The sequence below is a fragment of the Rhea pennata genome, chromosome 17, assembly GCF_028389875.1.
Source record: "Rhea pennata isolate bPtePen1 chromosome 17, bPtePen1.pri, whole genome shotgun sequence".
Classification (NCBI taxonomy): Eukaryota; Metazoa; Chordata; class Aves; order Rheiformes; family Rheidae; genus Rhea; species Rhea pennata.
This window is the reverse complement of record NC_084679.1, coordinates 3093787-3106623: the sequence shown is the minus strand read 5'-3', so window position 1 is coordinate 3106623 and position 12837 is coordinate 3093787. Positions and strand designations below refer to the sequence as shown.

Genomic DNA, 12837 nt, shown 5'->3' with positions numbered 1-12837 from the left:
ACTTAAAGGAAGGGAAAGACAACGCGTTTCTTTTTTTTTTTTTGCAAAATATAATTTTAATATACATACGTATATACACGCACACAACTCGCACACGGACGCTATATAGAAGCTGAAAGAACGCAAAAAGGGGGATGTCACACCACACTGTGCACAGCATACAAGGTTTCTAAAGAAGCCCCCACAGCAGCTTATCTTTTTTCTTACCTGCTTCATGATTTTTTGCATTTCACACCGTGGTCAAACTGAAAACAAGGCACTACAGCCAGCGGGGTAGTGCACTGAGCTCGCATTCATTGACCGAAAGCACAATAAAACAGTTAACGAGTAAATGAAAATAAAGATGAAATATTTCCCAACCCATTCCAGTGTCAAAAAAAAAAAAGAAAAAAAGCATAAAAATCTACATGTACAAATGCAGCCTTAATGGTTTAGTGCAAATATGAAAATTAACAGCATAATCTTTAAGGTATTTAAATAAGCTTTAACATAACTGCAGCACTCTTCTATACATGTTTTCCCATCAATAGATGCAAGGGTAGGGGGGTAGATCCTGTTAGAGATTGTACAAACCCAAAAGGTGGGAAGAAACAGCATAAAATCATTCGTTAAATCATTTATTTATATTTCACTTAAGTTTACTAAAGGGGAATACGGTATTTATTAGTGGAAGAGCAAAATATTTATCAATTTGATTCTGGAGTGGATGAGTGAGGAGAACGACAGCAAGGGGTCAAGAAATGCAGTCCCTTTTCCTGACATCTGCACACACAAATGCTGGTGGTATAAATCGTCCAGTTAGTGCGTACAAACAGTTTGTTCTCCTGGCCTTGAACTGCATCAGAAGGTCTCATCATCATTGCAATTGGTTGTCCAGTGCCCAAACACCTCACAAATATCACAATACGGGCGCTCTTCCTTCCTGCTGCCATGGTAGGTTGAATGGGGAGGATCATCGGACATCTGTGCCTGGGTTGGACAGTCTTCAGTGTCATGAAGATCAAAGCAATCGCAGATATCGCAGAAGAGGCGAGGTTTCCTCTTTGATTGGCTTTCTTCCTCACTGCAAGATCAGTACCAGCACAAGTCAGGCAGGATACTTCTCCTCAACAGAGAAAGGCCTACTCCCCTGCCTCATTATTATTAAAACCAAGGAAACACGACAGTGGTCAAACAAAAACCAACAAGGAATTACAAAAACGCTCCGGAAAAATCTTCTGACACGTCCTGCAGTTCCCCAGATTCCCCTATGCTGTAACATTAAGTAAACAAACTGGCTGTGTGTGTAAATATATCCACAGATACAAATATTATTAAAAACAAAAACTGGTAAAATAGTTTTTTGTTGTTGTTGAGATCTCAAGTTAGAATATTTCAAATAGGTTTGAGTTGCTTTTCACTGGACTGGATCCCCACATCTCAAAGCAGCTACTAGCCTCTTAAGAGTAAAGACTTTTCTGAATCTGGAAAGGGTCAACCAAGACTGACAGCAAACATAAGAAGATAAACCAGGGTTTATCACAACTGCAGAGTTTTTTCACCACCAGATTCACAGCAATAATGGACCTAAAAGGAGGCTGGATTCAGTCACCCTAAGTTCACAAGAAATTTGTGTTTGTCCTTGACAGCCGCAGCAAACAGAACTGACTGCTGGCAACAGCTTCTGAAACACAAACCAAGTTTTCCTTTAAGATTGATACCTGTCATAATTAATTAGCTCCTCTTCATTGCCATTGAGGGCTGCTTCGCACATTGTTTGCACCTTCAGCTTCAGTTCTTCATTTTTCCTTTGCAGATCAACTATCACTGAATTGAGGAAGTCAATCTATAACATTCAAGAACAAGGACAGTCAGCAGGTTTAGGACTGCACATCCAGCGAAAATAAGCAACAAAGAAATGCCCCTCAAAATGACATGTACATATCCACGTTAATTCTGACCATTAGACCATTGCATTACAGACAGGATGTGGGGAGACCGAGAGAATGAGGGGCAGGAATCGTGAAGACTCTCCTAAAAAAATCTTTGAGACCCTCCAAACAATTTCTGCCCAGGGAGCCAACTAGTTCCACCCAACCACCAACACGCCTGACAGACACTGGCAGGTCTCCACCCAGCACCGACAGACCAATTTCTTTTTTTTTAATGCTGCACTATAAACATAAAAGCAAGTTGTATAATCCTGATCAGAACAGCTTCTGTGTTTCTTTGAACCTGCAGTTCCGCCTTGAGGGCGCAGCGAGACAGTGCAGCGCACACATTCTCTCCAAACACGTCTCCCGAAGCAAGTTTGAGCCACAGACAGAGTCACACAGATCAGTAGGGCAGCACTGCACAAGCACTGCACAAGTTGTCCCAAGGCTGAAAGGCAAGTGGTCAAATAATGCACAAGAAATTAACATAGCAAACAAAATAAAAAGCCGAGAAGCAGAACAAACCATATGCTGATTGGAAGAAAGCGTTGCCAGCAGCGGATGAATGCAAGGGATGCAAGGAGGAAAAAGAAGAAAACAAAAAGGTGGTTAGTATGTTAATCATACTACTGCCGATCTCTGCATAGACTATGTTACTAGGAAGAACATTTTTATCCAAGCAACTGACATCTGTGATCTAACAAGAACTTTCATAATAAGCAGAAAGTATTATTATAATCTTGTTTCCTAGGCATTTGTTGTCACAGACAGCCTGTTGCTCAGCAGCACTTTACATGTTTTTCATGATAATCATACTCTATCATAAACATTTCTCCTAAATATGTTACCAAGTATATTCTAACTAAGCAAATTCCTTACTCCATTGTTGCCAACTCTAATTATGAGCAAGTTCTGCAGTTAAAAATAGCAAAGATAAAAGTTTTCAATTGCAGAAGCTTAGAACTGGCATCAGCACTTGGATAGCCCCTTTCTCCAAGACGGCCAGCACCGCATTTCCACGGGCCGCAGCTCACTCCTCCTCCGTGTCTGAGAAGCCTTTGGAAAGAACAGATCTGGAAAGCCCTATGAGCGTGCTCTGCTGGGCTATCCCTCACCAAGGGGCTGAGGCTCAAAACCTGCCAGTCCTGCTAAAGCATCCTGTCTTCCTGCTTCCTTCCTCATGCCCCTATAGCCTAAACTATTTCTCTAGTACAGCTCATCACTTAATCCTTAATATTTCCTGACATTAATATTTTGCCTCACAAACAGAAGGGCAAAGAAAATTAGCTTATTATAATTCTGATTTATAAGATTCGATAGGAACCGTCCTTGGAAAAATATTTCACTCTGCTTGCTAAAGCCACATTGCTGTTTTAATATGCTGATATTTCAGACTAAATACCTGACTCTCCTTTGCACTTTCATCTTGAAGTAGATTAGTGGCAGTGTCACCTTAAAAAAAAAAAAAAGATATAAATAGCCAATAACCTAAATTATGAAGCATACAATGGCTTAGTCAGAGACAGAAATAGTGTGAGCTTTTTTGGATTTTTTTTGACCAGTGCATTACAGAAGCTTATTCATTATTACATATTATTTATTTAAATACAAAAATATATGCATTTCTGTAGTTTACAAATCTGCAAGGAAACTCTCCTTTCTGTTGCAAAGATGAGACTGCAGTAGTACAGAGCTTATGAAGCTCTGCATCAGGAAAGAATGAGTGTCTGAAATGTTGGATTCCCAGTCCTGTGGTCAGGTAGGTAATTTTGTTATGCTGCCTACACGTTACTTTGCAACTACAAGAGGAAAAAAGCAAAATTGGTCTAAGGAAGCCTCTTGAGCAGAAAGTCTACATCATGGAAGGCATAACATTTTGGAACGGTTTATGCATGTTCCACTTCAGATCAAATTGCCACTGCCCCTAGTATAAATGTGGTGAACTGGTAATGTCAGTAGCCTTCATATTTTACAGTTAGTCAGATTCCCTTCATTCAAATCTTGCATGGGATCTACAACAAGCAAGCCATATTTATCAGGAGCTTCCATTAGTTAAACCTCCTTTGAACTACTTGGTTAACAGTGGACATCAAAGATGTGAAAATATACAAGAAGATTAAAGCTGAAAGCACAGAGTAAACGGTGCACTCTTTTACCTGAGGAGCTAGTTACAGTTAAAGGCTGTTTCTTGTTTTCCTTGAGTTTTTGCTCCAAGTTCTTCACCTTTTCCTCAAGCTTCAACTTATCAGACTCCAGTGACTTAACCACCGACTGCAAGGTTTTTGCAGAAGCATTTTCTCCACGGAGCACTGTGATCTGCAAGAATTATTTGAAAATGCTTAGGTCATCCAGAATGAAGTCAAAACACAAGTAGAACACCCTTAGCAGTACGGGCTAAACAGCTGCCCAAAATATGTCAGCAGTCACCTGAACTAGGCACAGATATCTTAGGATTTAAGCTTTAATTATACGCTCAAGTAAACAGAGAATTAGCCAGCTCTTTAGTAGCAATCATACCAAGCCAAACACTTCCTAAAACAATAGGCTCACAAAAGTGAAACATCTAGCAGTCTGACCACTGCATTTCCAAGATTGTACCTCATTTCTGAGTTTTTCCAGTTCTTCATCCTTCTGTGAGATCAAGGCACTAGTAACACTGATGGATTTTTGTAACGATGCTCTCTCTTCATCAATTTCTTTTTTTAATGTTGATTCCCTAAAAGAAAACCAAATACAACCAGAAATCATCTAAAGAAAAGTTTAATTATTGTTGCCTAAAGAAGTTCAATTTAATTTCAAATATTAAACTACTGTAAAAAGTGGTTCTTAAAAACAAATTTCAATTCTGCACGACTGAGATTTAATATATGCAAAAACATTTCAGATTTTACAACTGTGGAAACAAAGCAAAAAGTTTACCTATGTAGCACATGCCAGAATCTGCATATCATCGTATCCATTTGAATTTAAACAAAAAAGTTAATAGACTGGGGAGATATAGGATAAACAAGCATTTCTCACAGAATTTTCCACAAACCTAACTTCAAAGTTTTGTTACTTCTTGAAAATTATTAACAAGCAACAAAACATACATGCAAAGCTCATTATACAATTTGTCATGCAAAGCATTGATGATGCTGGAAATATCAGTTGGTCCTCACTAATTTCAATAACAACATGATTGCCAGAGATGTAAACTTTAAGAACTTCTGGGCCTTTAACAGCTACTGTTTCAGCAGAAAACTATTTAGAATTTGTTTTACCTCAAGAAAAGCAGCTTTAAAAAGAAATCCTCCAAGCCAGGCACAAACCTTCCCTACATACAAACAATTTTGTCTGTTTTCCCAACTTTTTCCAGTTGATCTAAAAAGAGCTATGACTTTTACCTAGAATTACTGCTGGTGTCCTTAGAACATCATAGCTACCACACACCCAGCATTAGAATATCAGGAAAACATTTGGTACTTTTTGTATTCATGATCTAATGATTTCAAAAGTAATCCAAAGAGTTAACAGGTGATGTGAAACTGCACCCGGTAAGCACCACATTTTACAGTTAACCCCAGGCTGGAGGAGCCTCAGCACCACCCTTTAAGGCGGTGACGGCAGGAGCTTTCAGCAGTCTAGATGCCAGCTGATGGCATCAGCAGTGCTTCAGCAGGGGAAAGTCGTGCCCCCTTTGCTGCGGGGCAGTCGGGAGGGCACTGCTGAACTGGAGGCCATGGCAGTCTTTGCACTAATACTAACAAGTCTTCCCGACAGGTCACAAAATACACACATATGAGTAACTGTCCCCTGATGCCAGGGCTATTGCTACAGAAATTCCTAACAAGCTGTAATGTCACCTTCCTCCCCCACCCCCGAAAAGCACTTATTGCTTCTGCGATTTCTGTTTATTTATCTAGAGAGCAATGAAGCTTCTGAAGATGAAGCCTGTTTTCTATGCAATTTCATGCATCTCAGTTTAGAAAATCAGCCTCATTGCCCCAGAATTTAGCTGCTTTTTCTTGTTGCCAGTTTTGCAGGAGCTAATGCTGAACTAGCCTATCCGAACGTATATCCGGGACAAAATACAACACTTCAAAGAGACCAAATGGCATAATGATTTCATCCAAGTAACTAAACAAAACTACGCTCTTTTAGGACTGTTCGAAACATTAGGAGCAGAACATGTCCTTGTGTGATGGTGCACAGTGGGTAGGTGACAGCTGATAGGCCCAAACTGAAAAGTTTTCATAACCATGGTATCTACAGTTAGTGAGAGCCACGATACCCAGACCATGAAATACAATACTCTCAGTGACTCAAGATAAATAGGAAACCCAACAATGAGAGCACAATTAATGTAATTCTTTCATTGTTAAGATTATACTCAGGAATGGAAGCAGCAAGTGGAGAATCTGGGGTTTAGAAATGCTGGTGTGGCCACCACACAAGAATCAAAAGGTTGGTTTTGGTTTTGGTATATTTTTACAATGAGAGAATTAATGTAAACAGAAACACAACGAGCTGCAGACTGCACAATCTTGCCTTCAAATACAAGCTTATACTCCTGTTAACAGAAAGGGCAACAACATTTAATCGACCTCCTCAAAATCCTTTGCTAATCCTGATTCAACAGAGCACTGAAAGCATGAGAGCAGTCTCAGTTTTCTTTAGCAGGAATATTTACATGTTCTAGCCTAATCCATATTTTTAAATGCTTTGCTGAACTGGAGCTCACAGCAGTGCAAGAGAAAACAAGTGTGGGGAAAAAAATGTCTCTTCAGCGTATCAGATGCTGGGAAGAAGGCTGCTGACTAGCAGAGCTGCCCTTTCCAGTCCACAGAGCTGCAACTCCACTGGGTGCTTTTAAGACGGTGAAGCATTACGATACATCTTGAAATTGCTGCTCACAAGCTCTCCCGTACCTGAGAGTTTGCCCAGGTTTCTCTCTGCTCTTCATGCAGCTGTAGAAGGGCAGGTGGGACCCCAGCAACTTGTCTCATGCTCAAGAGGTTGTTATTAAGCCAATGTTTCCACTTTTTGGTCAGATCCCCATCTTAGAGATCAAGACCAGATACTAGATATTTTTTTGCACATAAGTGGTTAGCCTACTATTTATTGGTCTTGGTAAAAGCGAGGCACAAGCATTTAGGTGGTTGAAAAAGGCAACATGGTTTGAGAGCCTATACAGATATATTTACGAATGCAATATAGGAGTCTACAGCACTAACACAAGGATAGAGAAACAAGATAAGAAAAAGGAGAGAAAATAACGGGGCAGGGGGAAGGTCTCTCTGTTTTGTAGCACTCTTTTTCTTTTATATGACATTTTCTATAGAAACAAGACTTCAAACTTTGTGCATTTCAGAGTGCCCCAAACCGGAGCTGTAAACTGAAAAGCCTACAGATAGTGTAGGTATATGTCATTTTAATTCCTTCCACTTGAGCCTGGAGCACAGCTCACTTCCCGCATCAGCAGAGAATCTACCCCACTGATGTTCTCTGCTTCAACTTATAATGTGATTCATATGAGGGGCAGTATGAGGGCAGTAAACTTGAGCAGCATATGGTGAATGTGAAATAACTAAATATTGATTACTTGCAAGAAAAAAAAATCTTGTGGAAAACATTTATCAGAAAAAAAAAATGGTAGAGTGAACTTAAACCCTTCCCCCTGCCAATTCAAGCCCAAAACATGCGCTTATCTGAAGGAATTAAAAAAAATTACTGAACAATACTTTATCGTTTCACATTCCATTTAAAAATTCTACTTTCATGAGGAACTTAAACCATATTTTGAGTAGTGTATGGAAGTCATGGGAAAGAGTTGTTTTTTGTTGTTTTTTTTTTAACCTTAAAAAAGTTACCCAGATTCTTCCCTTACCACAAAAATAAGAAATTCTAAGAATGAAGCAAATACCTTAAATTGTTACTGGGCAAGCTTTAAAAATGCAAGATAACAAGAACCACATGTTAGAAACGTGGAATAGAAATGCAAAAGACTGTAAGGAAGAACTAAATTTGCACCAAGGGGCTTTCTTGTCTTCGTAAAAAAATATAGATTATATATATTTTTATACATATATATAAAATATATATTGCTGATTTTGTTACAAAACAAAAGCAAGACACCGAGGGACAAAGGCAGCCAAAATATGTACAACAACTTTACTTAAAAAAATTATTTATTGTAACGTGGATAGACTTTCTTGAGTCTTACCATTAAAGACACACAGATATAGCAAAGGAAGCAAGGGCAGGAAAGGGAAGAGAGAGGAATGAAATGAGTATCGATAAGTAGCGCAAGCTCAAAGACAGTAAGACAGTCAGCAACCCACAATGAATCTAATGAGCTGAAGTAACACAGAATCCCCTTAGTTTCATAAATATTAAACACTCAACATTCTTAGCTGGACTATTTCATAGAGAAAGTCTGCTAAAATAAAGGAAGACAATTTCTGTGGGTGGAAGAGATGTGAAAACTGCTGCTAGAGATTTGATCTAATTGGGGGGGGGGGGAAGATTTTTTTTTTCTTAAAAGCCTGAGATACTGAAACAAATAAAGATGACAAAACTCATTATCAGCTTCAGTGAAATTCTGGAATATACACTTTATTTATGTAGATCTTTATTCATCCCAACTTTTTTGTTAGTAGCAATATCTTGTGTTATATGCATATTTTGACACCTAGTGGCCTGCAGTCTGTTTCAATGAAGCTGACTGTTTTTGCTACTTGTTTTACCCTTTCTATTGGAGTTTATCCAACACTGTTGAGAAACATGTCATTAACCCAGTCAGAGCAAATCTGGGCATCTCAGTGTAACTGACTGGAGGTTGGCAAAGACAAATGTATCGGACACAGAGTAACATTAAGATTCACTTTAACAATAACACAGTTATCTAGGTTTATTTCAAATAGCTCAGGCAGGGTAAAAACATACATAAAATTAACAACTAGATATGTTCAGTGTAGATATGAAAAAAAATCAAACTCAGGAGAAAGAAAATCAGGGCTACACACCTTGCTTTTTATAACTTACTGCAGAGTTTGAATTTAAAATATATACCAGGAAACAGAACTGCTAGAAACTACTGAAGAAGTCTTGGGGCCTCATTCCCTCCATCCTTTCCTCTGGGTAAAAGTAACTGCCAGGAGTTATACTATTTAAAATAACTCTCACAGCCATTTGGAATATTTTTAAACATGTTAAATAATGGCTATAAACAGCTGCAAAGCAGTCAGGAGCACTAACATCACTCTCCTTTTCCCTCCCTTCCTCCACTTTAGCTGTTCTGGAGATAATCCTCATATGGTGTAATGTCAAAAAGCCTACAATTTACATAAGTTTAAGACTTTTCATCTCTCTCTTCCTTCAACTCTCCTCAAACAAACAAACAACCACACACACACACACCACTTTGCAGCTAAAGTCTGAGTGATCCAGTTTAAAAGGCTGATTAAAATTGGACTTTCAACTATTTATTTTGCTTCTACTTATGGGAACTAATTAAATTTACATTCTCTGAGGAAACTTTAGCTTGTGTAATATCCCATGTGCACACTGACCTTTAAAGAAGTGTGATATTTAGCAATGTGACCCCCCCCCCCCAAAAAAAAATCAAATTATTAGGGAATAAAGTGCTGAATAGTTAAGGATGTGCATGAATACCAGGGTGCCATTCACTGTTCTCTGCCCTATCATTATTGATAGAGGAAATTATAAACAGGGTTTTGTTTCTTTGTTTTTCCTGGTGTCATGGAGAGCTGCGTCTTTTTTTCCTAGCAATTTATACAAATTCTTTTAGAAAATCTACATTTTTCTAACTGTACTTAGCCAGTTAGCTTTCCCTACATGCAACAGAAAGACAGCACATTTTGTAATTGGGACCATTTACTGAATAGTGGTGTTTACAAAGGGATGCCTCAGTCACCCAGGACAAATCTCCTGGTATTTAAAAACAGTGCTGAATGAACTACAATAACTACTGCTACAGTGAACATCTCAAAACCATAAAAACAATAAGTTCAAAGCTGAATAATTGCTGGAGGTGAGGGTGAGGATTTCCCTCCTTTTTAGTAACAATCCCTAGCACCACTAAAATTTTCTGTCATTCTGTAAGACTTAACTGGTGAGGGTCTGCATGTTTCTCAGACCGATGGGCAACCCAATACTCCAGAGCAGACTAAAACCAAACACTAAGCTGGTTACTGAAAATGAACTACCATAATGCAAGACACACATAACTAAATGGTAAATACCACTTCTTAGTGTGTTTTTATATTAATATAGATACATTTTCATCTTACTTTTAGTGAAGAAAGTGTAGAGAACATCATCTATAAGCCTATCTCCGCAGCAACCTCAGGATTTAAAATATAAAAGAACTGCTTTTTTCTTAGTACTGTTTTCATAGTATGTTTTCTCACGTTTTCTGTAGGACTGTGTAGTTAAATGCACATCAGAAGAACTTACCTCTTTTTCATCTCTAATAACTGGTTATTGAGTACTGATCTCTCTTCTTCCAGCTAAAACACAAATATGAAAAGAGAACATAGAGTGAACACATTAAGAATTGTTTGCTTAGTTTAACATATCATAGCACCATTATCATCATAAAACAAATCTGGAAGAGGTTAAGGAGCCTAAAATTCTTCTGTCAAAGTAATCAATTTTCTCCCAGGACAACATAAACAAACACAAATTGTTCAGTGACCAGGAATATTAACTAGTAAAACCTTCAACTGAAAATATTGTTTCTGCAGGTTCTTGGGGGTCTAAACTGACAACTGCACGTAGGTTAAAAAACAAACAAAAAAACCTACAAACAAACAAAAAACCGTGACCGCAGCAGATATACTGGAGTAACTGAGAGCTTCTGAGAAAGTTAAGAGACTAAATATCTTTCAAGTCAATGGATTTTTGTTCCCCACTTCAGCCTTTTCCCTTTCTCTGTAATTGCTCCATGGCCAGCGTCAAAAGTTACTGCTCAAAAGAACTGCTTTCTTTTTTAAACAACTGTTTAACAACCAGATATGCCTTGAACACAACCTCTGTTTAGATTTTGCAAGCCTTCAACGTCCATCCACAAGATTAGCTATACATACATTTAAAATGGAAGCTTCAGTGTCCATTCTTTCCAAAAGAAAGTCTATTGCTGAATAAATACTTCTAACACTCTGCAGACATTCAAGTGTGGACACAGATAAGCACTGAGAGTGTACAATCCTTTGTAAAGAGCAGAGGAAAGCACGTCCCAATGAGGAGGGAGCTCATCTGCTAGCCTCCAGTTGTAGGCTGATGCAGCTCACCTAGATAATTGTTTCCTCCATATTTTGTGTCAACTCCATGTACTGACATGGAGTAAACCTTCCTGGCTTAGGATTAGTGGTATTGTTTTGCTAGGGCTTACATAGACAACTTCATTTGCATGAATAACAGATACCAGAAGAGTGTAAAGAATTTTTATATTAAAAGGTCCCAAAGAAATCAAAATATTTCTCTAATGGCAATTGACCACACAGATGAGCTGTGTAAGGCTGCTGAACTGCTTAGTAGCATGAGGGTATGGCCAAAGTTTTCCTGCAGGCAAGTCAAAAGTAGCAATTTCACTGGCAGCACAAAATAGATCTCCCAGTTTCAAGGATTTTTGTATGCTTCCTACACACTCGCAGCCTATATATGATCACTCTGAACTCCTTTTATGTATATACCCTGATGAGAAAGAAGAGAAAGAAAAAAAGCATGGGGAAATTCTGAGAATATTTCATTTGTAAATCCCAGTAGAAGTTTTGTTTTATCTTGATTCACACAAGGAAGTTACGTGTATATAAACCATTCATTCAGTCATCTCTCCGGAAACCTAGCTCACTGAAAGCTATCCTTTATCTGTCCCCTCTCCTCCCTCAGACCCATGTTCCAATCCTTTGCATATCATGGGTTTTCAACGGGGTTTTTTTGAACTAGTTCTCCTCTGTTAGCATTTGCATTTCCCTATGGCCATACAGTGCACCTTTAACCTGGCACTACCGAGCACAGTCCACAAAACAAATTGCTTCATTTCACCCTGAGACAGCTTAACTTTTTGGTGTTTACGCTCTTAACTGCCACCTGCAGTGGGAAAAACCTCATCGGGACCCTCTTCACCCTCTGCTCCCCAGGGGCCATGCCCACAATGCTCCAAGATGTCCTTTTCCCCAGCACAGAAACACTTTCCTTTCACACCTGCTTCTTTCAGGAAAACACCTTGAGCAGAGAAAAATGTTTCTGTTACCTTAGAAATCCTTCAACATTTGCAGGCTGCTCTAAGATTGGGAGCATAAACCTTGCATCTTTCGTCCCTGTTAAGTTACCTGGTTGGCTGTGATGAGCCAGCTGAGCAATTTTTGAGCAGACCAAGCTAGGAGTGAGTTTAAGAGAGAAAAGTAAAAGGAGAGCAAGATGTTAAGGGAGTTGTGCAGCTTCTAAACCACTGCTGCAGCTGCGTCCAGCCATGGATCAAGCCTCGAGCCGCTCTGGAGTACAAGGGGAGAAAGGCTCTCCCTTCTCTCACCCATGTTTCTCCAGCGATCTGCTCACTCTCCTTTCTACAGTGTTTCAAATGAAATTAAAAGATCTAGGCAGGTCTGGGGCTCCCCTAAATATCACAACAGATAATTTGAAGCCAGAAGTGTTCCCCAAGCTGAGTATCTATCTGACTGAGAGCCTGTAACTAGTTACATACAGCTAATTATTTATGAATCAATATAGATAACCTCCCCCCAGCATCTTTACTATAAGACACTTTAACCTTTAGATGTCAGGATAAATCATTCATGAAGCAGTATTCATTAATTTTGCAAAGTGTGTCACATGCAGGCACAGATTCACTAACCCAATTGACTAACACACTTGCTAGAATGTATATAGTTACCATAGCAACTGCTCATAATACTTAAAA

The 12837-nt window shown here is 38.9% G+C and overlaps 1 protein-coding gene across 9 annotated transcripts in view; it reads right to left on the bottom strand.

Annotated features, from left to right (window-relative positions):
• Nucleotides 1-404: 404 nt before the first annotated feature.
• Nucleotides 405-12837, bottom strand: part of CLIP1 (CAP-Gly domain containing linker protein 1) — an 80349-nt gene continuing 67916 nt past the window's right edge. For all 9 annotated transcript variants that reach the window (XM_062589643.1, XM_062589640.1, XM_062589647.1 and 6 more), the window contains 6 exons: nucleotides 10374-10426; nucleotides 4512-4629; nucleotides 4070-4229; nucleotides 3316-3365; nucleotides 1701-1825; nucleotides 405-1063 (listed from right to left, as the gene is read on the bottom strand). In XM_062589643.1, the coding sequence (XP_062445627.1) occupies nucleotides 841-1063; nucleotides 1701-1825; nucleotides 3316-3365; nucleotides 4070-4229; nucleotides 4512-4629; nucleotides 10374-10426 (729 nt within the window). In that variant the 3' untranslated portion in view covers nucleotides 405-840. The remainder of the gene's footprint in view (nucleotides 1064-1700; nucleotides 1826-3315; nucleotides 3366-4069; nucleotides 4230-4511; nucleotides 4630-10373; nucleotides 10427-12837) is intronic.